Source organism: Nelumbo lutea, chromosome 3 (assembly GCF_056320005.1).
Source record: "Nelumbo lutea isolate HS-2025 chromosome 3, American lotus-T2T, whole genome shotgun sequence".
In the NCBI taxonomy this organism is placed as follows: Eukaryota; Viridiplantae; Streptophyta; class Magnoliopsida; order Proteales; family Nelumbonaceae; genus Nelumbo; species Nelumbo lutea.
The window spans coordinates 19,935,070-19,961,096 of record NC_142686.1 but is presented as its reverse complement, the minus strand read 5'-3'; the positions used below and the strand labels follow the sequence as shown (position 1 = coordinate 19,961,096).

The following is a 26,027-nucleotide window of genomic DNA, read 5'->3' as shown; positions in this document are numbered from 1 at the left end:
AAAATAGCTAAATAATATAACAAAATATTTAATATTACGTAATAACATTAAAATAAATAAAATTCAAATAATGAATATTTTTAAATATTTTACATATTATTTAAATATTTAAATAACAAAATATTAAACATGACAAAATTTTAAATAGTTAAAATAACGAAATTATGTAATAAATTAAAAAGATCTTAAAAGTAGATAAATAATTATAATAGAATTCATAACATTCATATTAATAATAATTTAATATTTTACAAAATTAATAACGAATTATGTAATAATAGTACGATTATAATTTTATGGATTATTAAATTCAATAAATAATTAATATTTCAAGAATTTAAATAACAATATTATTTCAATAACTAAATAATATTGTCAATAGCTAACTTCACTTATATCAATTAATAATTATAGAAAATAACTATCAACAAAATTATATTTATTAGTAATAATTTTACAATAATAGTGTATATTCATTATATATTTATATATACTATAATTAATATTTATTTTATTTTCACTAATTATTTATTGTTTTTTTATAAATATGATTTCAATAATTATTTATAAATCTATTTTATTTTGTTATTTAATAGAAAATTACCAATAATTATTGGAGATTAAACAACTATCATTTAACTTTTGAAATTTAATTTGTCGTATTTATTGTATTTCTGTTATAAATTTAGTTTTAATAATTATATTTTTTTTTATATTTTATAATCAATACTTATTATATGAGATTACACTATTTATTGACTAATTTAGCATATTTTTCAGTATTTATTATATTTTTTAATTATTATATTTTTATTATATATCTATTATATTTTCATTATAAACTTATTTTCAATGATTGTGCACATTTGCTATAAATTTTCAATAATTATTAGAGATTAAACTATTGTTATTTATTAGAGATTAGACTATAAATTTAGTTGAAATTAGGAGTATTTAATGATTGGTTCAGTTCAGCTACATGTTGTTTCGCCTACCAAATCGATCTGGTCAAGTCCATAGTTTGTCACTCAAAACCGATTGACCATTAGTGAAAACCCACCAACTCGAGTTGTATCAATTTGGGTCTATTTTTGGTTTAGTTTGTTTGTTCAAAAGATTTAAACTTAAAAATTAACTTTAAATTTCATAAATGACAATGACATTATTAAAAAATAAATTACAAAAATTAAATCTATGATATAAAATATTTTAGACTAAGAAATTTGGGAAATTTCCTAATTTTTTGTATTAAAAAATTAAAATTAAAATATAAAATATTAATATATATTTATTAAACCAAAGCCGATTTGAAATACTAGAAAACCGATCAAGTCGGGTTGAGTTTGATTGGATTGTTTATTAAAAAGTTAAAATATAAAACAATTATATACTCTTATGTAAGTTTCGCTTAACAACACCCGTGCATGGCACGGGTCCCGATCACCATTCCTCTCCTTGCTGCATTAAATAATTATTTGAAATTTATTTAAAATGCATTAAATAATTATTGAAAATTATTAGAATATTTTGGAAATTTTAGAAAAGTTTATTACATTTGATAGATTTTGGAAAACCATTAAAAATTATGTAATTTTTATTGAAAATTATTAAAGATAAAGGACTATAGGAAATGGAAAACTATAATTTGAACAAATAATTACACAAATTATTAAGATAAATTAGTATAATATTGGAAAAAGGAAATTATTGGTTAGTTTATATTAGAAATTATAAGATAAATTAGTATAATTCTGTAACTAAACCATTTAAAAAGAAAATAAGTTATTTAATAAAAATTTGAATAAATTTTCATAATTACAAAAGTACAATAAAATTTCCAAAATTTTCATAAAATTACATTTTTGAATATTAAAAACAATTTAGTATACTTTTAGAAATTTACCACGTGGTTGTTACTCAATATATCCATTTGATCATTTCTATCATCAAATTGAATATTGGATTTGACAAGGGCATTGTTTTCAAAATTGGATCAACCAGATGGTTAGACCAGAAAAATTGGGAACTAGACACCGTTTCACCTCAAAACCGCTTTTTGTCCAAAAACTGTTTATTTGGTTAGCAAATCGCCGACTTGGGTGATCGAATCGTCAACCCAGGCAATAGTTTTTGGCCATTTTTTCTATTTTTATTTTTTTGTCAAAGCGGGTCATCCGTTCGGACCGAACAGTCAAACCGTTCTACCCCATAATGGTTCCCTATCCGGTCCTATTTTAGAAACCTTGGATGGGGAGTGTGTGCCTTGCCTTGGCCTAAGGCCCAACCCATGGACTAGCCTGACCCATGGCACGGCATGGGCCCATGTGGGCTATGTCAAACTAACCCCCCAAACTATCCTAGAGGAGGGAGGCATGGCTCGGTATGCCTTGTGGGCCAACACGACATGACTCGCACTTTGTGCGGGGCACATGCAGGTTGTGTCGTGTCGACCTAACACAACCCAATTTACACCTCTACTTAAACCTGCCCAATACTAGGGATGAGGTAGGGAAATTTGAGGATTCTCCATCCTTGATGAGGAGTAGAGTGTCTTGCCCCTGAACTCACCCGATATTGAAGAGTTGTTACCTTGTCTTAAACCCGCATGACATTGGAGACGGGGCGGAAATGGAATAGAGTGTCTTAACTATGGGGCAGGGAAAGGGATGGGGTGCCTTGCCCTGAACCCACCCTGTTGTCATTCTTATATAATTGTTAATTATTAGTGAAATTAATAAAAATATTAGCTTTTATAATTATTTTTACTTATTTAAAGTTAATCAAAATTTTATTTAAAAATAATGAAAAATTTATTAAAATTACTGTAATTAAAAAATATTTATTCATATTCAATTAACAATAATTATTTTTTATAAATCAACATTGAATGAAAAATAAAATTATTAAATCTTTCCAATTTTCACATGCATCACACACGGATCCCAACTATCAATATATTCTCTCTCCACACATATAAAGTTAGAATTTGGAATAGGTCAAGATTCAAAATATCACAACGTATTCGTGTACTTGTATCAATCAGTCTCTAAAGTCTAAACCTTGCGAGTTGCGACGACAGGCCATTGAAGGAGATTTAAAGTGAGATGTTCAAATAAATGGCTTCAAACTATGGAGAGTGGCGCTCCAGTTTATTGCTCACCCTTGTCCAACTGCTGTGCTGCCTCCTCCATCTCCATCTGATAAATAAACCCATCCATCGAATGGATTAGAATCAGACTGTTTAATACACATATGCTCCTTTTATTTTTCAATAAACCATGCAAATATGGCAAATTAAGAACATAATGAAATCAGATGAACTTTGTTTGAGTCAATTGATAAAAACCTGTTAAAGGGATAAATTGGTATTTCTACGGAAACTCGGACCAAGGTTCGATCTAAACCAAATTAATAGAGCCATATCGCGCACAGAACAGCAGCATCTCTTCTATGGTTTCCTCTTCTCTTCATTGTGCACAGAGCGGGCGTGTCCAAAGATGCTTTCCACATAAGTGAGGAATACAAATATAAATATGAAAAGTGCAAAATCTTATATTTTCTGTATGTATTTATATGTACATATTTGTCTTTGTATTCTCTTCAAATTAAGTCTAAGTTTCTATTTGAAAGGAGTATAAAGTATATATATAGAGTACAAAATCTTGTATTTTCTATTATTTTGTATATATTTATACTGTATAAATATGTACTTGTACTTGTTCCAATTTGAAAATAGTATATATACAAAATAATACAAAATACGAGGTTTTGCACTCTAGATATTTGTATTTGTACTCCTTCCAAACTAAGCCTAAATGAAAAAGCGATCTCACAGGAAAGGTGTTATGTTTGCTATCCGCTTAAAAAGTTTGTTTATAAGATTTATTTAAATGGTCAGAAATTGTTAATCAGCGCCCCCATACCATGAAACGGGGACTGTCCCCTGCATGATCTCCATTATTTCGCTTGCGGAGCAGCGGAGCTAATGGGGACCCCATTCCCGCTCGATCATCTATTTGGAGACTCCAGATCTCCTGTCCACGCCTATCCACAATACACTATCCCCCGTGAATTGAGAATATCTCCCCCTGTATAATACTATGCAGAGGATGAGATGTTCTCTATGTATGACTGAGATAAACGTAGGCAGACTTCTTGTACACAGGAGATCCGGGATACCCCTGTTCACCATCATTCAGTCTCCATCCTAAATCGGAACCCACTTCTTCTCCGGCACCAGCGTTCCAGCAATCACACCATCGGAAGGTAATCAACTCTCTGTCTAACTACCTCTCCTATATTCTTCTTCTTATTTTTTTCACTGCAAAAGCAAAACAGACAAGGGAGGGAGGGCTTTTTCATCACCAGTCACCGGAAACATTAAACAAATGCAGTTTTTTTTCCTTTTTCCTCTACTCTATTTTTTATTCGTGTTTTTCCCGTCAAAATGTTCTGTATTGCCAAATACATCTCCAGCGAACATGAGGGTTTTTTTTTCTCTTCCCGCCTTCTTCCATACAAAATGTGTATTTACCTTCAGACAATGTGACTGCCGTAACAAATGTCGGCACCGGAGAAGGAAGTGGGTTCCAATTAGAATGGTCATATGGATACTGAAGGATAATCCAAACTCCGAAGTCGAGTCAATAGAGAGGGTTGAGCAGGAATGGGGTCTCCATTAACTTCACACCCATAATGATGGAGTTCATGCGAGAGGACAGGTGTCCCCATTTCATTGTGTGGGGCACTGATGCGAACTCAATTTAATTGAGACTGGATCTGTTCCTCACAAATGGGCATCTCATATGCACATCCACCGTGCATTGGAAACATTTCCTGTGAATAATTATTAATAAGGGCGGAAGATATTTCCAATGCATGGTAGGATGTGTGTAAGGTGCCTGTGAGGCGCCAGGTGTGAGGAACAGATCCGGTCTTCATTTAATTAACATATATTTTAAGTGAAATAGTCACTTCAACTTATTGCCCCCTATGGACGCTTCAACTTGACATGGAATAGAACAACGACAATGATCAGCAAATGGTGCCACAATGTTAATAGGCCGTTGCTTGACATTTTCTCACAGACAACAATGCCTACGCCCTAGGTTGATTTAAGTATAACATAGCCAAAAGAGGCTACAAAAATGTCTCATCGAGTGAAATCCAAATTGTATTTTATGGCTGATGATTCAGGTGATGTTTAGTTACATAAGAAGTTTTTCAATAAACGTGCCACATCAGCACCACATAGGCATTGTCATTTATTTCATATAAAACCATTATTTGGTTTAACCATTTATCAAATTAACATTAAGAAATTGAAATGCTTTGATTTTTGTGCATGAGGCACTTGGGGAAATGTTAAATTTTTGTTTCCCCTATAACCCTAACATTCCTTGAAGCAAAATGCTAATGCGACATGCTTTTATGGGTGTTAATATGAAGTGAAAAACAAAAAATGTTTAAAAGTGATGCCCAATCAAACAAAAAAAAGCAAAAAGACATTTTGAAATAAGATAATGTAGATAAGCATTTAAAGCAATAAATGACATCTTTGTAAACGTCAATGAAACCAAACATAAACTCAGTGATGGCATCCCTCCAAAATAAGAGGCACAGAATCAAACCCATGGAACCATAGGCTCACTGTGAAATGAATAGTGGGCCTGACGTGCACCGTACTCTGTCTCCACCTCTTATTCCTTTTGCAATGCCAACTCTGGGGTGAAAGTATAAATATGCAGTGCATAATGTAGACGGTTGGCATTTGGAAATTGAAATATCAAGCTGCCCATAAGATCCCAAGGCAAACAAGATATTTGGGCCATGTTTGCTTTGCTGCCGTGGGCTTCCCTGAATCCTATTCTTCCCTTGTATTGGGCAAGAGGTACACATGACCTGTTTGGTTCATCATATCTATATGCGCTCAGGGCAAAAAAACAACAAAGTTCGTAGTACTAGAAAAGTCATTCTTTTCTGGTACATGTTATGAAAAGTCGAGTTTGGCTTCAGTCAAAGCAAGCCCATTCTCACACTGTTCCAACAGCCTCTTGTAACCTTGCATTTGAAATATCTCTACCCATGAAGTAAAGCAATAACTAGAGAGATATTCCCTCCCAATGCAAGGCTGTAAAGGTTGTTCGAACAGGCTTTGCTCTGACTGAAGCCGGACTCAAAAAAATCAAGCAACTCAAGCCCAATTTCACTACAGCAAAATGCGGAGAATGTCCTTCATTTCAATAATTCTGACATTTCTTACTCCAGAATTTGAGCAAAGACGATCAATGAAACAAAAATGGCCTCGCTTAATCTACTGCGTTTTATCCTAGTTTTTTGGGGTGCGAAAGGAAGGTATGGTTGGTTGATTCGAGTGACCCAACGCTGGTGCAAAAACATTAAAACCCAATTGCACTACTAACTCGGACATGAGGCCCTAAAAAACCCAGAAAAAGCAACGTGTGTTGAGTTAACAGTATACCCCCATTAGTAAATTACCATATGTCCAGGGGGATCAAGGCCCAACTTTGAATTGGTTGTCTTGGGCATCAATGTACATTTTGAGGCGAGCCCACAACGTAGAGCATCCCAAACAGAAACAGGCAATGAATCAGGTCCTAAAAACTCCCAACCTCATAATAGTGAAGTGAACTACGATCAACCAATAAAAAAGAATCCTCACCAAAGAAACATATATTTGATATCAACAAAAGGGAAGTGGTTAGGGCTCTTCCCAATATTTGATATAAATGGGTACATCCCTACAAAACACAAAGAAATCACTGCCAGGTTATCAAAGAAATCAATGTGATGACCAGGAGTATTCCCCATTCACTAAAAAGGAATTGCCCAAATCACTCCCATAAAAGTCTAAAACCAAAAATAAAAAAAAAATAACAAATAAATATCTGAACTCTGAAGGTTAAATATTATTCTATGTTCTTTAGATTATTAGAGATGATATTGGGAATCACTCCCCTGACATCAACAGCACAATTGATGAATAAATAGGTGTACTAATTTGTCGAGCCTCAAATAAAACCCTACCCCAAATTAACTTTGTCCAAGTTTTCCTTCCGCTTCAATAGGACTGATTTGGGTAAATCTCATTACTAAATGGGGCACATCCCTAGTCAACTAAAAACTCAAAACATGGACAAAGAAATCACTGTTGGTGACGGTAAGTCAAAACATGGAATTTTTCTTCTTTAAAAAAATGTACTTTTGACCAACGATGATTGGGGATTTGCCCATTATGCAGAAAATTGGGTGTGCCCAAATTACTCCCCCTTTTTCAAAGTATAACTGTTTCTCTCCTGCAGTCTGGGCTAGGAAATTTATGCTATGGTACTAATGAGTTCATAGAAGCACATTGATAAACGTAGATGTCTGCTTAGATTTATTACTATGGACAAATGATAAATTGAAATACAAAACCTGCCTATTATTTCTCTAGCACATGGAAGAAAGAGAGATAGAGCGGCTGTTGCTATCACCCAAGCATCCCACTTGACCAATCAAATAGGAAAAAGGGAACACGGAGATACAACCTGGTTTCAAGCACTAACCTTTGATTCCTCAGATCCCTGATGCTGTGTGCTTGAAACAATGGATATTGCACAGTCTGACCGATCTCATCACATCTCCAAAGCTGCCATTCCAACAGTCAAGACAACCAGATATTTATATATGTACATTGTAAGTCATATTGGCCACAATAGATTTAAAGAAAGGAAAAAAAGAAAAAAAAAAAAAAAAAAGGAAGACACTCTTAGCCAATCCAAGTTTTGTCCAACCGGTCAATGCTGTTTCTTGCTTTCTCTGGCTGGTCAATGCTGTTCCTTGCCTTATCAGGGCGATCCACGCTCTTTCTTGATTTTTCTCTCCTATCTGTGCTGATTCTTGACTTTTCTCTCCGATCTATTCTTGGTCTAGACTTCTCTCTTTGGTCAACACTGGACCTAGGCTTCTCTCTCTGGTCTATGCTTGGTCTGGACTTCTCTTTGTGGTCCATACTGCTCCGAGGAGCCTCTGACTGATCTATGCTTTGTTGACATCCATTGCTGAGATGCGGCGTTTTCTCAATGGCTAGTATGAACTTCTTGAGATGCCTTAAGTACTCTGGGTAAAGTTCCAGGTTACAGTGGTTCCCTCCTTTAAGCCATAGTGGTTCATACTTCAACTTACAAAGCTCCCAAAGCTGTTTACCATGGGAGCAATCTACAACTTCATCTGCAGTTCCCTGCGTGCACCAATAACCAGGTAAAATGGCTTGACAAGTGAGAGCACATTCTAACTTACAAAAAGAATCCTTTGATACTTGCACTAAACCATATATTAAGTTCATGGAGCACGTGTATAATATATGTCCTACTTACCTGCTACAAAGTCGTTCACATCCATCAAATTTCTTCAGGATTTACATCACATTGTTAAGTCATAAATGCATTTAAAGCTCTATAAGTCGAGTTGTTCCATTTCAAGGAAGGAATTAATTTCATTACAAAATAAAGCTTTAGACTCATAATAGACCAATCAGGATTGAACATCCAGAAATAAAGATCCAAGTGGCACCCTCAACTGCTGTTTTTAACCTTAAACCTCAAAGCATTAAGGCTCAGTTTGGAAGGAGTACAAATACAAATATGTAGAGTGCAAAACCTTGTATTTTGTATTATTTTATATGTATTTGCACTGTACATATTTGCATTTGTACTCCTTCCAAACTGAGCATAAGGCTCTGTTTCTTTGCAATGCAAATCTAAACCAGAAACAAATTTTGTACCCAATTCAGTTTTGCATCCATTTGTTTGTAAATATGACGCACTCTTACCTGATACAAAATTTGTATTTTTGTCTCATTTGCATTTGTTGGCAGTGCAAATTTTGCATCTCAAGAGCTGATGCAAAATTTGTACCACCTCTCTCAAATAAAGTGGGAACCACATCATCTAGCTTCCTGTCTCACTCTCCATCAAATAACCCTCCTCCTACCTTCATCTAGGAATGGCAACGGGGCGGGGATCATATTCCCCGTCCCCGTCCCCGACTCTGAAATTAACCCCCATCCCCGTCCCCAATCCTTGCTAGGGATAAAATTTGTCCTCCATCCCCAAAATTTTTTAAGATAATAGTATTTTTTGAAAAATAAATTTACTTAAAAATAAATAAATTTTTTTAATTATATATATATATATATATATATATATATATAACATGAATAATATATGTTTAATATAAATAACATATATATAATCGGGGTTGGGGCGGGGTGGGGTCCTCAATCCCCCATCCCCGACCCCGACTGGGGATTCCCATTAATCCCCGTCCCCACCCCGTCAAAACAATCCCCATCCCCAACCCCATCGGGTCGGGGAAATCAGGTCCCCATCGGGGATGGGGAAAATTGCCATGCCTACCTCCATCCTCTTGCATATAAGTTGGGGTCCACACCATTTTACTTCTTAAAAGCAAATTTTTACTTGGATAAGGGCATTCAAGTGGCATTTAGAATCAATAGTTTGTCAAGATCTAGCACTACATGCACACAACCCATGCAAGAGATGTAAAACTGATAGAGCAGTTTGTATTTTATATGTTTGCAGGGGACCATTACAAATGGCATAAATGACATAAAAGGTTTTGATTATGCCATGACATCAAACAGATTTAATAGGATATAAGTTCATGACTCAAAACACCTTAAAAAAGAGAACAATAAATAAATAAACACCAATAATAATATTTAACCATTTACTAGCATAGGCTGTAGTTACATTCACATGGAATTCAGTCTATTCAGGGCAGAAATGAAATTGAATTCCACACCATACTGAACTATGAGGAATTCAAATGGCAACCCCACCCCCAATGGATTCTTAGTCTGAAACCGGCACCCCAATTCCAAGCGTTTTTGGGTACTGGACCTAAATGTAGAGTTACAAAATTTCAAACTATGCTAATCAATCCCAAATACAAACGTTGAAAATTGTTGAAGTTCCTAGCTAAGCCTATTACTTTTGGTACCAAAATTGTATCATATTTACATGCCAAGCTAGCTGTAACAAACATTAGAAACAAAAAGAAACCAAATTATATAAAAGTTGGAGGAGAATTACTCACATGGATTATGAGAACTGGGCAGTTAACCAAAGGAATTTTATCAATATTCTGCAGAGAGATGAAATAACAATTTGGATGCTCATCAATGGAGATTCATTAAATATAATATAAATTCAAATGATATAGAAAAATAAAGCTTCGAAATATTTTTAAAAAGAAAATGAAACCTTATATATGTCAAACCAGTATGTTCTTTTCACTGGATACATGACTCTAAGGCCAGACATGATCGGACTGTGGAGAACCACTGCTCTCAGCCGAGGCAAACGGGCCGCCAAATTCACAGTAGGGCCACTACCGACTGACTGACCATATAAGATAATGTCTTCCTCCTTGGCTCCATATTTCTCTTCAAGACATCCATAAGCAGCCTCTAGATCGGCATAGGTGTTCTGCTCGCTTGGCTACCAGTAGGCATAAGCATTATAAATCAGCCATTTCTACCAAGAGAAAAGAAAGCCAAACCAGAAATTCTTTTACTTTCCCCACAATTCATGATATAAATATCATACCTTTCCAGAAGACTGCCCATACCCAGAATAATCGTACCTGCAAATTATATAAAAGATCAAGTTTTCTTCCCGAGAGCTCTTCAAATGGGACACAGGGAGGGGAAACACCAGAGATCGCAGAGAATCTAAATTCACAGGTCTCCTACATCTCATACTGCTTATAAGTCCATGTCCATCCTCTTTATTATATCAAAACAAGAAATTCCCGTAATAATCGCAAAGTCTAGTTAAGCTATAACTCAAAAGATGGTGGTTTTTTTTTTTTTTTTTTCAAATCAGTTATAACGTTAAGAAAAATTTGAACTAATGTTCCGAATTTTCTACATGTGAAATCAGTACTAACCCCATCAAGTTTACACGCAGATGAAGACTAAGCTCCGTAAAGAGCTCATACATCTGCCCTAAATCGGCAGCGTTGCCATGAGAGTACAACAAGGTCAGAGATGCCGACGGGTTCTTCACATACATCGCAATTATCTCGTTTCCTCTCTTTGTACAGAGTTTCAATACATCAACGTTTTCTCGTTGCGGAACATCCGAAATCATCAATTTCCCGGTATGTTCATCGACGACGAGCTTATACGACGGAGGATTCGGCGGGAAGAAGGCAAACTTCGCCGCCATTGACGACGTTATGGCACCCATTTCCAGTTAAAATAAAAAAAAGAAGGTAAAAAATGGGATCTTTTCTAGTTTGGATCAGATCGGAGGGTGAAAACAGCGTCGGAATCTTACTTTCTGCATCGAACAAGAGGGAGAGAAAGAACAGGAGATGGGGATTGCAGTAGAGAGTGAAGTTGAGGGCTCAGGGCTTTGGGTCAGGAGTAGGAGAAGTCGGAACGAACGAATCTAGGGTTTTGGCGTAGTTTTGGATCTGTGTTGGTTTCGGGGTGCCGAGAGAAGGGGTGATAGAACAGAGGAAAACGGAGGAAGCACAGGAAAAGGAAATGAATTGGAAAATAAGAAAAAGAGAAGAGGAGAGTAGAGAGAAGCTACGTTACGGTGTGTAATTTGGAGGGATTTCCGGCGTCGAAAGGGAAGTGGCACGTGTGGTACAATTATAAAGCGGACAATCGCTTTATTCGATGGTTTCCGAAGAATTACGCCCTCTCTCCCCACTCCTTGTACAGTACTACAGTACTACAGTCCCGTCCCGTTTCTAGGTTTCTAACTATAACTACAACTACAAGAGTAATGATTGGGTCGCCAGCGTGTTCAAATCGTCTACAGTTGCACTCGAAACACTGAGTTAATTACTATGTCCCACATCAGCTCCATACGCCTGGGGCCATGTATCAGTCTGACGTGGAAAGTGGAAGTCATGGCTTATATTTTAAGCCAACGCTTTTAATTTGCCATGTGGCCAGATCAAGAGTCATTTCTGTCTCTATAATTTGTTTTGTTTATTGTTTAAGGACTTTCCTTCTTGTAAAAACTAAAAACGAGAACGGATGGGAGTTGGAATCCGGTCCGTTACGTTACAACTTACAAGGACAGGGACAGCCCTTAAAATAGGGGACAGGGAACACTCAATTTTGCTGAATTCTTTCCCTCTTCACTCGTGTATTATTTGAATCGGTGAGGAGAGAGAAAAAAGCGGTAAATTCTTGATAAGTACCTTTACTTCGGGGGCTTCGTGTCAGTTTGATTCTAGAACTTTAAAAATATGATAATTTAGTATCTAAACTTTTAAAATATGATAATCCAAATTGGGTCAAGGTTCAAAGTATCGATTGTTTTTTTAGTTTTTTTTTTTTTTTTTGTTTTTATCGTTTTGGTTTTTTGGGAAGCTTTTAGCATTCTTTCTATTATTAAAAAAGATACGCCCTGTATCGGATATATCGTATCGATGCTTTGAACCATGACTAGGGGTTACACGAACCGTGGCCCTTTTTTGTGAATCGAATTGGTAGTACCAGTAACCAGAACCAAACCAAAACCAATCGGTTAACCAATGGTTTGGTTCATCAGTTTTTTGGTTTTGTTGACTTGATAATACTTATTATAAAAATATATAAATATATAATAAAAAATTATAAATATATATAAAATTTTATATTTTAAACAATAAATAATATATAATATATTATAAATATACATATTTATATATAATGCATATTTATTAATTTATAATATATAAAATATATAATATACATAAATATATAGAAAATATATAAAAAAAAACATGTATATCGGTCGGTTTGGTTAACCTTCAGCTTTTTAAAATCACCAAACCGAAACCGAACCAACCAATTCGATTAACCGATTTTTTGGTTCAGTTTCGATCAATTCAGTTTTTCGGTTTTTTTGCTCACCCCTACTGCTAACCAGTCATTAAGTGACATTTGAAAAAGACACAAATGCCCTTTGAGTGTCATCTAATTTTCTTTATCAACCATCCAAACATTGACAAAAAATTAAGTATCAAATCATTGCCTTTTTTATTAAAAAAAGTCAAGGTCACCATAATACCCACTCAAACGTGACTCCAACTTTCTTGATTTGGGATTGTTATTTTTTTTTATCAACGTTTAGATGATTGATAAAAAAAAATAGCACTTAAAGAACATTTATGCCTATTTCAAATGTCACTTAATGATTGATTAACAGCTAGTTAAGGATAAATACTATATTGTCACGTTTTAAAAATTTGGATACTGAATTATCACATTTTAAAATTCTGGAGCCAAAATGACACCAAACCTAAAATACAGAGTACTAATCGAAAAATTTCACTAAATTATCTTTATTTTGGCGTGGGAAAAGGCAATGGTATCCACTGGTAACACAGGCCTGCTTGGTACCACGCCTACCTTCCACTATAATCTGGGTTTTCACTTTTCAGATGATGCAGGCGTGGATTCCCAGTCCTGCTTGTCAGGATTGCCACACGTGGAATCTCAGACGCCAGTAAGACAAGGGCCCACCTGTCTCCCCTTCAATCTCTTCCCTTGTTGCAAGTTCATTCACGTTAATATTTGCCACCTGGCAATTTCGTTGACGTGGCAGTATTTTTTGTTTTGAAAAAACAAAATCATACCTATCATGGTTTTCATCGAAATGGCACTGCACGTGTAGGTTCTGCATTGGCTAGAAAATTCCAACCAAAATACATGAGAGCATTCTCAACTGATCACCACCAAGCACCAGCTCTCACAATTTCTGTTGTTGTCCGAATTATGGAACCAATGAATGATTCGCAGTCGCACAGGTTAGCCTTCATTTCACATCAATATTCACTACCCAAAATTTAATGGTCTAATGGTTTTGAAATCGACAACATGTCGTTGTTCTAGAGGGTTCGTTTGGATGGACGGATCCACCAAACCACTCCTTTGCCTTGCAGAAAAATATGCTTCAAGTCAGCTTCAAAATGGGGCACAGACAAGGAATATTTTTTGCCTTCTTAATTTGATAGCGAGCGTTAGATGAGTCCTGGCCCATTGGGTCCATTTGCTTAACGAAGCCCTTCCATTTTGACCTTCTGTAAACATATAATGTGGTCCACATCTTATCCTCTGTTGAAATTCGAACGCAACAGCTGTAGCATCACACTTCAATTATAGACACACCAAGTCCCTTCCACAACCTCTACAATTCTACATGGTATGGTAGAAAGAAAGCAAATGCTTGGGTGGGCCCTTTCCAACGTTTTTGGACCTTAAGAATTGCGGAAAAGTATGGAAACATCTGATACAGAATTCTAAATTCCAGCCCCCAGCCCCCCCTACTACTAGACCTCTTCCCCTATAAACCACATTATGTCTATGAATTTAGCATTAATTCACTGTCTGGATGCATTCCCCCTGTACTATAGGATTATAAAATTCTGATCTTGTCTGATTAGTCATTTTTCTTAAGAATTCTCAATCTATCACACATATACATGTGATCATGGACCCAGTTACTCCAAATTGACCAGACCCAGTGTAGCCTCTGGTTTGGTCTTAGGTCACTGATCCCTTAAGGGTTAAGTACTTAAGTGGGAAGTAATTAAAGCATCTAAATGGACAAAGCAATGCCAAAAGTAGACTTTCGTATGCTGCAAAGTGGATGATGATGGGGTTGAGATGAAGGGGAACACTCCATTGTAGCAATGGAGTGCCACTAATTTTGACTTTGGGTGAATGGGTTTTCAATGCACAGCAATCTTCATTGATTGTTAGGGCTGAAAAGCCTAAAGTGGACCTCAAATCTTTCTTTCTTGGCAGCTAGCTTTTCAAGTTTCATGGAGGTCCATGGCCCATTCTCTACCTACCTCCCATCCTTTCTTCTCACTTCTTTCAACATCCCAGCTTTATAAGTCATGGCTTTTCAAAAATCACAATCTTGGTCTCACCCCATTGAAGCGTTTTTGTCCAGATGTTCTTTCGAGTTATATAAAAGCCATTCCTACCACCCACCTTTACAGTTCACAAATGGAGGTTCTCATTCCATGCTTTTGTCTTGAACCCTTGCAAGTATATGAAAAGTCATTCTTGCTAGTTGTTATAAGCTTTGCAAATCTAATAGAGGCCTTATTTCATTACAGTACTTTTGTCTTGATCCATTGCAAGGAATAGGAGAACTCATTAATTCTTACAAACTGTTTTTAACAGGTTCTTCTGAATCACACCCATCCTCGTAAGTTTCAAAATTAAAGAAAAAATTACCACTAACATCACAGAGGATGCCAAAAATAAAGCACTCATTGAATACACAAAATCCAAATATGATCTCAATTACTCGAAGGAGGAAGAACAAGGAAATCGAAACTGTAATGGTTCAATGAAAAGCTCCCTAATACCCACATCAGCATTATTTTTTTTTTTAAATATATATATTTTAGATTAAATGGACATTTCCCTAATTAAGGAGATGATAAATTTTCCGTGCAAATTTATTTGCATTAGTATAAATGTAAAAAATGCAAATTCTTATTTAATTTTATTTTAGATTTTACTTTATTCTGCTTCATGTTTTAATTTATTTTATTTATATTGCCTTCAAACAAAATAAGCTAAAATTTAAAACAAAAATAGATTTGCACTGCCATGGTTTTGCATCAGTACAAATTTATTTGCATTGCAACCAAAAACAGTCTAAACATAAAAAATTGCTGATTCACAAGTAAAACACCTTGTAAGATGGACTTGTACATTGCTATTGTGAACCGCAGTTCATAGGCTGACCACGTTTACTTACCACGGAATGTGGATAAGAACCCAGCTACTGACCGCCGCATTCATAAAGCTTATAGGCACGAGACATGCAATTCCTGTACAACATGCATTGATCCATTAGGGCCTCTTATGAGCGAGAAGTGGTGGGATTGTGAGGAGGAGATAACAACAATCTTAGTTGGTCCCCACTTTACAACCTAATGCATGTCCCCACCCAATCAATCTAGGGGTCTAAGCTCTAATTGGCTAGGTAATGTTTTGAAAATTTTCTTTCTGCTTAGGTCATGTTCATTTGCCGGTATCTCGTAGGGTGTAAGTTGGTTAATTGGGTAATTGACCATAATCCCACGTTCTTACACTACTATATTACGTCCCAAGGCAAACGAATTTTTTGGGAAGAATTAATTACTCGGATAATCAGTACCTTCCTAAAGGATGGATAAATTACTTATTCACCCACTGAAAATACTAATTCCCTCCTGCTTTTCTCCTTTTAATGGGGTAAATGAAAATGCACTCAAATGCTGGCACCAAAGTTACTTAAATAACTTTGCCCAAAAAACACCAACCAAGGTAAACTCACTTACCCAATAAACAAAAGCAAACTGGACCTAAATAAGGGATCCTTTCCCTTTGGAGGGAACTTCCAACATCATTCCCTAGTATCTTCTCAAATTGATACTTAGTCTCTCTAAAACCCTGATTTCCCCAATTTGAGAGCTTAGACCACTCACACCTATCCCATACCCCTTTAGTTGGATTGAACTTAAACTCACTTCAATATGATAAAATATACTATCTAATTTTATCTATACTTAAAAAAGCGACATTCCAGCCTTTTCTAAGTAGAGTCAAAGCCTTTTTATCACTTTCTTTTTCATTATTAACCTTCATAAGAAAAACTGTGAGATACATAGTAAAGTAAAGTAGTTACTGGGGAACCATCCACATCAAGATCAATTATGCCCATAAGCAGAGTTTAATTTATAATCATAGGTTTGAGCCTCTTCAAAGTCATTGAATCGATTTAACTGGATCCCGATTTGTCCGATTCTAATTCAATTATAATTAGATTAAATCCGGGTACGGGTATACTCGATTTGCACCGACATATCAAGTCAAATTGTTGCAACATAATTCAAAACCCCATGATTGCCTCATTTAATTATGACCACTAAAAATATTGCAATTGATTTTTTTTTTCTTTTGCTTATTTTGAGACCACAAATCAATTTGGTGTATGACGAGGGGGCAGGCCGGATTGACCAGAGGAAGCGATTTTGGGCTGACGGTCCAAAATGGATTCCGAAAACAATTGTCCATGACCCCACCATGTCTAGGTATAAATTGGCTCATTCTTAATTTCTTTATGTGCTTGTTAGTGTCACAAGCGACATGCATTACTTGCTAAAAGCAGTTTTTTTATTGTTAATTTCTTAATAATATGAATGCGATCCATCAAACTTGGGATCAAATATATCCTGCTGCCACCAGGGTTGGGATGTTAAAGGGAGAGGGATGGGCTACCAATGACATTATATTGATCTATTTCTTACAACTTACAAATCAGGTTTCGTTCCCTCAAAATGGTTAAATTAGGCAATCTCTTCACCAAGCCCCTCAACCTTGAAGAATGTGGGATTCGATATTGGTTTGTAGTAATAGGGTTTGAAATCAGAATTAAAATGGCCTATTTTGATTTTAACTGTTTGGTTGGATGGAATTGGAATCTCATTTTCATTTCTACTAGAATAGCATTTTCCGATTTGAGGGAATGACCATTTCCTCCTCCTCCGTTGGGAACTTAATTCTATTCAAGCTGATTCCAATTCCAATTCCAATTCCCATTCCAATTTCTGTCTGAATCAAACAGACTATGGAAATAAATGATTTCATTTCTGATTTTAAAGGATTTCGATTTAGGTTCTGATTCTGACTGTGAACCAAATGGACGCTTTGGTGTTCTTTACTGATGTAGAACAAGTTGCTGAAAAGTTTCTAGAAGCTTATGATCTAAAGAAGAAGAAGAGAGGCTAAAAGGGATAATAAAATTTCAAATGGCTATAACTTTTAGGGTAAAATACAAAAATCTCACCTGAAGTTTCTGACAATCATAAAAACCTCCCCTGAACTTTTCAGAAACTCAACAAAAACCTCCCTTTTGTCACTGTCCTAGACGAAAAACGTTAGATTGATACACCAGTTTTTTTTTCAAATACCCACTCTACCTTTTTATAAATTATTTTACATACAAAATTACTGAAATAACCCCATTTTAACTCAACAAAAACCTCTTTTAATGATCATTTTAATAATTTTACATACAAAATTACTGAAATATGTTTTTTTTTAAAGTTAAAATGGGGTTATTTCAGTAATTTTGTATGTAAAATAATTTATAAAAGGGTAGAGTGGGTATTTGAAAAAAAACTGGTGTATCAATTTAACGTTTTTCGTCTGAGACAATGACAGAAGAGAGGTTTTTGTCGAGTTTCTGAAAAGTTCAAAGGAGGTATTTATTAAAATAAAACTATAGAAGAAGTTTTTATAATTGTCAAGGAAGGTTTATGTATTTTACCCCCTTTAAAGTTAATCAGAGTTTCTGTTTTCCACATAATATGTCAAGACCACAAATTCCATTACTTTGGCCTTTAAAGTGGGTTATTCTAAAAGATTTTCTTTTATAGTAAGTTTTATATTATTGTTTTAACATATTCTGAATTGGAACTTGTTTAGAAAGCCTTCCACGTGGTTTTAGGGAGGTTAAAAAGTTCAACTAGAAGGTTTACCGTTTCTAATAATTTTACTATTTTGGAGAAGTAGAGGACTTGAGTAAAATTTCTCAGTTTCTTCTCCCTTTTGGATTCAAGGTTGTGTTTTTCTTTTTAAGAAGATGGTGTTCTCTTATTCTCCCTGCTACATCATTTACAGGCATATTGTTTGAAAATCCTATCCTACTACTCATATATTATATAAAATTTGTATGAAAAATTTCACAACTGTTTATTTATTTATTTATTTTTTATTCAGAACACAAATGATAAACATTTGGACAGTAATTCCTGAAAGTTCTAATGTGGAGAGACCCAATCAGCCCCCCACAAGACTGTCCCCCACAACGTCCCACACCACATCCCCCATGTATTATTAGGAACATTTTCCGACGATGACATCATCATTCTTGGTATCATTATCAGGAGATGTTCCCAATATATGGCGGGAATGTGGTGTGGGATGTCGTCGGGGGCTGATTTGAACTCTAATACGGATACTGCTACAATAGTGCTTATACTAAGGCCAAGACAATATTTCCCTCACTGTCTGCAGTGATGGTTTAATTGCTAGTGGACATGGCTTCCTTCCATTATTTCCGAGGGTAGAAAAGATGGGGTTGGCAAGAATCAATATCAAGACCTGTACCAAACATTTGGAAGATGGAAAAAGAAACATAAATAGTCCATAGATGTTTGTATCCACAAACCGTAGCAAGAAACGTAAAATGTTAGTTCACTAGATTACTCATTTGGGAATAGAGATGGCGTGAGGGTCTTGCAAAGATGCCTTAGCGGGCTAACCCCACCACACATCCATCCAAGGTTCAAAATATCGTTATCTATCAGCTGATACCTCTCATATCAGGGCCTTTCTAGTATGCCCCTACAGGGGGTGTATCGGGTCAGGCCATGATTCAGAGGGTAACTGGGACTTAAACCGATTCCTCTGAACCGGTTTTGAAAAAAAATATATAAATCATAAAAAGAAAACATCAATACAGGCCGATACGCCCTATTTAGAACCTTGCATCCATCTATACTATTCTTAGGTAGAATCCGATTTCTCAGTCTCAGCTGCTTTTCATGGTTTCAACATTGTGATTAATTAGACCAAAGCCATGAATTTAGATCTGGACCAGGTTTGGAATATTATTTCAATTGCTTGCTTGTTGCTTCCGACTTGAACATAATTTGAGCTAAGAACCTACTTTAAATTATGGTTTCAACTCTTGGTATTATTTAATATTACAGATTGAATTGATGTAAACCAGCACTCAGCAAGCCCTTCAGTGACTGTATATCATCAAGACATACTCATTTGGGATCATTTAGGAACTGCATGCCCTCGTGATGGACACTAGCGCCCTGGTCCAGCAAAATTGTGACTTGGGACACAGATAAACAAAAGTGAAATTAATCATATATAGTGAATTGGCCTTTGAAGAGGTCTGTAACAGGCACCACTGTGTTTGATGGAGAATTATTTGAATCAGACAAACCATGAGTCCATGACATTTTAAGAATCACCCTCTAGCCAAACCCCAAGGGTTATTCTAACCTTTTAATTAGTAGGCTGTAAATGGTATCGATTTTTTTGTATTTGAATTTGATCCAAATATGGATCCACCCCAATTTCTTATATTTGCCAAAGAATCAAAGGTTTCAAGTCTCATAGAAACACATAATGATCCTTTGTCATTACTGGGGATATGCCCAATTTATCAAAAATGGAATGGACCCTAATAAAGTCCCCTAGACAATATCAAAGCCATTCATTTCTAGATCTTTCTATTACTTACATACAATATTTTAATTATTTTTTTTTCATTTATTAATAATATGAAAATCCAAGCCCAATCTGAATCAGTGGATAATATCTGGTTTGAATCAGAATATTAATGAATTAAGGCATATCCGATCCAATCCTACCATCAAGCAGAACTTGTTCAAATTGAACTTTATTGAGAGCTTCACTTGCAATTTGCAAAATATGGTTTTATTTCAGAATGTGATCAACCAGTACAATATGAAGCTAGAATGGTTACTGTTATCCCCTCTCTGAAATGGGAATCTGCATGCCAATGCTGAAACCCTGGCAGAACTGCACCATTTAAACTTAAACTGGTTTGAAAAAGTGGGATTCCTGTAGCCTAGCACCCTCTATTACAAAGTATAAAAGCAATCTGTAAGTTCTGTGGAACCCCATTCACATACTTTCTGAAAGTGAAACACCATCCCAGTACAACCAATTAAAAACAAACAATGAACACCTCACCACCATACAAGTAAATGAGCAGAGTCAGATCTTCAACCATATGTTCTAGGCATTGTTTGTAGTTGTAGATCGAGCTTCTTAATCAGGATTTTACTGTCCAATTAAATGCAATAGTACTCCAATTTTTTTTTTGTCCCTAGTCTCTACTGATCTGTTAAAGTTGGGCCAATTTAATGGTGGGTCCATGGAATAAAGGAATAGCTACCAAACTATTGAGGACTCGGACCAATCTACGTACAGGTCGTCTTCTGTTCCAGGACAAAATATTCAGCCTGACCTACAGGCTACAGCATATTCTAATGCACTAAAATGCAGCATGGAAATCAGAAATATCAGATGAACTTAATTCAGAGATCAGAGCATTCTTTAACTTTTATAAAATGTTATCTTCACTGTGAGAATAAGTACCATGAAAGCATAAGTGCAATGTCTTGGCTTGGTGAAGCTAATTTTTGACATTTCAGTATATTAAGTGGGACACAGCTTCATTAGTGGGATCTGATTCTCTAAGAGTGCAGCACGAGGCAGGTTACTATGACTCTGGATTGCATCTCCTTATCCAGGAGGTTAACAAGTAGTCAAAATTTCCAGCCCATTTAAACGGAGACAGTTGTCTTGTTGGGCTTGGCTTTGCCCAGCTACTATCAGCTGTGATGCTCTTTAATTTGTTGGGTCTGGCCCATTGCCTACTGTGACGGTGTGGCCTGAGGAATTGTGAACAGCGTAGGGGCATGCAGCCTTGTCAAGGCGGTTCAGTGAACCAACCCCTCATGCTGTAAGTACGATCGGGTGGATGAGCAGCCTCGTAAAAATATGGCTTTAACAAGTGAATGAATATAATCACACTGTACGTATCATCATAATGAATTCTGCTCAGTCTCCGGAGTCCGGACCCAGTAACAGAGCGAGTGTAGTCAGGTAGAAGACGCGCGGCATCGTTCAGATAGAGTTGATTAGAGGCTCGATCGGCATTTGGCAACCTAATGGTCTTTTTTCGAGCCAGTCCAACTTCCAGATTGATGGGCTGGGTTAGGTCTGGTTTTCCAAGGCCCTGCCAGGCAAACCCAGTTTTAATACATAGGTTTGGTATTTTCCATCCCAACCCAACTTTGAATCCAACTGACCCTTCACCTCCGGTTCCGAACCAATGACTAATCAGTTCTAGACCCAGAATTGAATCAATGATAATCCGGTCTGATCAACTTGGTTTATGATAATATAGCTTCAACAAAAATAGTAAAGTGCTTATATATATATATATGTTGAGAAAATAATAAGTGTTTATATATTATTAACTATATAATCAATTCTAATCCAATTATTAATTTGGACACAAACAATAAATAGAATCATCATGAGCCATGTAATCAGTTTGGTCAGTTGTAATCTATCTATCAAGTAGACCCGACTCAGTATTGACAGCTTTATGTAGGTTGCCTGTTTATGGTTGCATTCTAATTCCCAATACCTTTTTGCAGGCAGGACCCGAGAAGCAAATCGCAGTATATGATGTGATAGGAGACAATCCACCGATTGGAATAATGGGCATCTCTCTCTTGCTTCCACCTTCTTCTTTTTCTTCGCTTGTAGTACATTCCGCAACAACTTCCATGGAAAAACAACTCCTCCGGAGTCTTCATGGGGTTGAAAAAGTGCAGGCACCTACCATTTGACAAGCACTGTGATCCATATCTGGAGGTGGAGGTGGAGGGGCGCCTTTTGAGTTTTGGCCATGAAGATCATTGTCGTGGCATGCCGCCGAGTTGCCAACTGCCAAACAATTCCTCAATCTTCGCCCTGTTTGATTGGCGGGCTGGAGCTTCAAATCGACGAGAGAGTTTAGACTTGTTGGTAGAGTTGGGAAAATCATATATAATATGGTATAGAAAATGATCTTCATGTACGGTGATGCATGCCAGCGTGGGCGTGGCTGTGGGTTCCAAATGAGAGAGCGTGGCTGTGGGCATCGTTTGACTGCTTGAGCCGCTTCACATATTTTACGCGCCGTTTCCCCCATAAAATAATCAGATTTCTCATTAGCGATAATAAAAAATTCACATTGGCAATACAGCAGACACAGAAGGGACCAGAGGCTCAGCGAGGGGAGGGACTTCTGTCTTCTGTGCACCGACTAGAGATGGAGACAAAGGAGGGGTTGGCCTGTTGGTGTTGGTGTTGGGTGGCTTCCTTCTTCCTTTACGTGCCTGGACAATTCTGAACGGTGTTTGTTCCTCAGGGTAACAGAGGCTGAAGAGGGGTAAGTGCTTGTGTTGAGAATCGAATCGAAGGTACCCTTTTGATCCTGGAATTTTGGTTTTCTTTACCTTTTTTTTTTTTTTTCTGTGCATTAAAGTTTCGACTTTTCTTGATCGTTTTGATTCAGTAATTGGATCTCTTGAAGAAGTATTTCTTTTGATCTGAGCTGCGCTTCTCATTGCCAAGTTACGGATTTTAGGGTTTAGGATCTTTGGGCTTCCATTTTGGTGGAAGAAAATGCCTGATTGCATGGGAGATTTTGGGTGTCATAACATGTGAATTAGGGTTTAGATTTGGGGGTTCAATTTATCAAAACTATCATTGTAACTGGGAGCTCAGATTGTATTTGGTTTCTGAAACAATGAGCGGAGATGGAGGAGGGGTTTCTGAATCTGGAGCTGGAGAATTAGGGTCCTCATTGTCCAGAAATGACGTTTACCAGGAAGATGACAGTTGTTCTAAGGCAGTTTCACCTTTGGGGGCACCTAGGTCGAGGAACACTAGCCCTTCTGGCAGAGCTGGATCGAGGAATACAAGCCCTTCTAGGCAGAAGGTGGTCAAGACCAAGCCACGCGGCTTCGACGAAGAAACTGCTGCCACATTTGCTAAACCTGTCCATCCTGATGTTCAGATGGAAGACAATATATGGGCAATGTTACCGGAAGACCTGCTCAATGAAATTCTAGCTAGGGTTCCCCCATTCATGATCTTCCGACTCCGGTCCGTGTGTAAACGGTGGAATTCGATTCTCCAAGATAGTAGCTTTCTTAAGTTCCATTCACAAGTGCCATCGCATGGGCCCTGTCTTCTCACATTCTGGAACAACTCGCAGATCCCTCAGTGCTCCGTCTTCAGCTTGCCGTTGAAAACATGGTATAAAATCCCATTGACATTCTTACCACAGTGGGCATTCTGGCTAGTTGGTTCTTCTGGGGGTCTTGTTTGCTTCTCCGGATTAGATGGGTTAACTTTTAAGACATTGGTCTGCAACCCCCTCACCCAAGCTTGGAGGACGTTGCCCAGTATGCATTATAACCAGCAAAGGCAAATGATCATGGTTGCCAACCGGACAGATAGATCGTTCAAAGTGATTGCCACAAGTGATATTTATGGAGACAAGACACTACCCACTGAGGTCTATGATTCCAAGCTTAACACTTGGTCAGTTCATCAGATAATGCCTGCCGTTAATCTTTGCTCCTCTAAGATGGCGTTCTGTGACTCAAGGCTTTACCTAGAGACCCTTTCTCCACTTGGTTTGATGATGTATCGCCTAGACACAGGGTGCTGGGAACATATACCAGCTAAGTTCCCTCGTTCCTTGTTGGATGGATATTTGGTAGCTGGCACACAAAAGCGATTGTTTCTGGTTGGAAGGATAGGACTTTATAGTACTCTACAGAGTATGAGAATTTGGGAGTTGGATCATACGAAGATTATGTGGGTGGAGATAAGTAGGATGCCCCCAAAGTATTTTAGGGCACTTTTGAGATTATCAGCGGAGAGGTTCGAATGCTTTGGACAGGATAATTTGGTCTGTTTTACATCATGGAATCAAGGGAAAGGTCTTCTTTATGATGTAGATAAGAAAGTATGGTCTTGGATTGCTGGTTGTGCTCTTCAGTCCTACAACAGCCAGGTCTGTTTCTATGAGCCAAGATTTGATGCTTCCATCCACTGAGAAGGGCAGTGCACTTTGTGGCAATGCCTTCCAATTGTTGGAGAGAGTTTCATGGTTTATCATCATTTGCTTCACATTTTTTTTCCTCAATCTCTGCCCCCTTCCTGTCTCTGCACATTTATCCATCTATCCATGAGTTAGATTTCTGTTTTTCTTACTTAACTGGCTGCAAAATGGTATCCAGTTTCCTTTCTATCTTAGCATATTGTTTTCATCATCCTAAGAGAGCACCACATTCAGGAATTTAGCATCAACTGCTCCATCTTAGAGAAACAAGTCTTAACTCCATGGTTTGCTTTTAAATTACCAATGAAATTGGGATAAAGTCTTGGTCGTTGACATGACTTCATTGCTTCACTAGTTAGATTCTCGAACAAGGAGTAAACATGTCAGATGAAGGCATCATGGATAGGGAGGTCCAGAAATGAATACAAGAAAGTTTAGGATTTTCTAAAATTCATATATACTGTCTAAAAATATTCAACACATGTAAGTGGCTCTTTCTAGAGTCTGGTACTTCCCTTTGTTATCAATTTGTTGCTGCAATTTGATTGCAAGAGAAGTCTAAATGGCATACTCTTGTTGCTTTATTTTTACTTTATCTTCCATTCTTTTTTGATTTCTTTGACTTGCTTTTTATGGTGTAGTATTCTTGAGCAAGTATCAGTAAATGGCTACTAGGTGATTGCTGAAAGTTGGGCTGTTCGCCTGTTCCATTCGAATGTCGATGCATTTCTATATGGTTGTTGATGTTCGAATTGCTATTGTTAATGTAGTGGTAAGGTCTTCATACACCTGGACCAAATATTTCTTCCTCAGAATTCTAGTGCTTCATTGCTGATTCTCAGTCTAGAAGAATGAATTTTGGACCTTTGTTGCCAATCTAAGTCTGCCAACTAGTTGAATGCTTCTGGTCGAATACAGAGGTGTGCTGCACCTAGTCAAAGGGACATACATTGTGTCATAGATGGACTGACCCCAAATTAGTACACACACGCACAAACTGACATCATTGAACTCCAATATGAAGAATATAAATTACCATGCAGAAACAGTTGAAGGAAAAGGATATCATGAAATGAACCAAGAAGGCTAACTATTGTACAAGATAAAGAATTATATTAATTGGTACTGGTTGCTTCCAGAGGCAAATTTAAATATATTCTCTTTGGGGATGTAATCTTGTCCTAGAATTTTGAATTTGATTTTCATTAACAAACAAAAAGTAATGAATTAAGTAAACTT

General features: G+C 36.7%; 2 protein-coding genes across 3 annotated transcripts; one reads left to right on the top strand and one right to left on the bottom strand.

Annotated features, from left to right (window-relative positions):
- Positions 1–7,372: 7,372 nt before the first annotated feature.
- LOC148863413 (uncharacterized) lies at positions 7,373–11,665 on the bottom strand. Its single transcript, XM_088981453.1, has 6 exons — positions 10,978–11,665; positions 10,635–10,671; positions 10,290–10,526; positions 10,123–10,170; positions 7,797–8,242; positions 7,373–7,651 (listed from the first exon to the last, which is right to left on the bottom strand). The coding sequence occupies exons 1-6, from the start codon at positions 11,277–11,279 to the stop codon at positions 7,579–7,581; spliced, it is 1,143 nt and encodes a 380-aa protein (XP_088837579.1). The 5' UTR covers positions 11,280–11,665; the 3' UTR covers positions 7,373–7,578.
- Positions 11,666–22,214: 10,549 nt separating this feature from the next.
- LOC148863412 (Galactose oxidase/kelch repeat superfamily protein) lies at positions 22,215–25,378 on the top strand. 2 transcript variants are annotated; one of them, XM_088977491.1, is made up of 2 exons: positions 22,215–23,133; positions 23,229–25,378. In XM_088977491.1, the coding sequence occupies exon 2, from the start codon at positions 23,463–23,465 to the stop codon at positions 24,780–24,782; it is 1,320 nt and encodes a 439-aa protein (XP_088833617.1). In that variant the 5' UTR covers positions 22,215–23,133; positions 23,229–23,462; the 3' UTR covers positions 24,783–25,378. The 2 variants fall into 2 exon arrangements, with proteins under 2 accessions (XP_088833617.1, XP_088833618.1); XM_088977492.1 differs by having other exon boundaries at positions 22,234–23,102.
- The last annotated feature ends 649 nt before the right edge of the window (positions 25,379–26,027 follow it).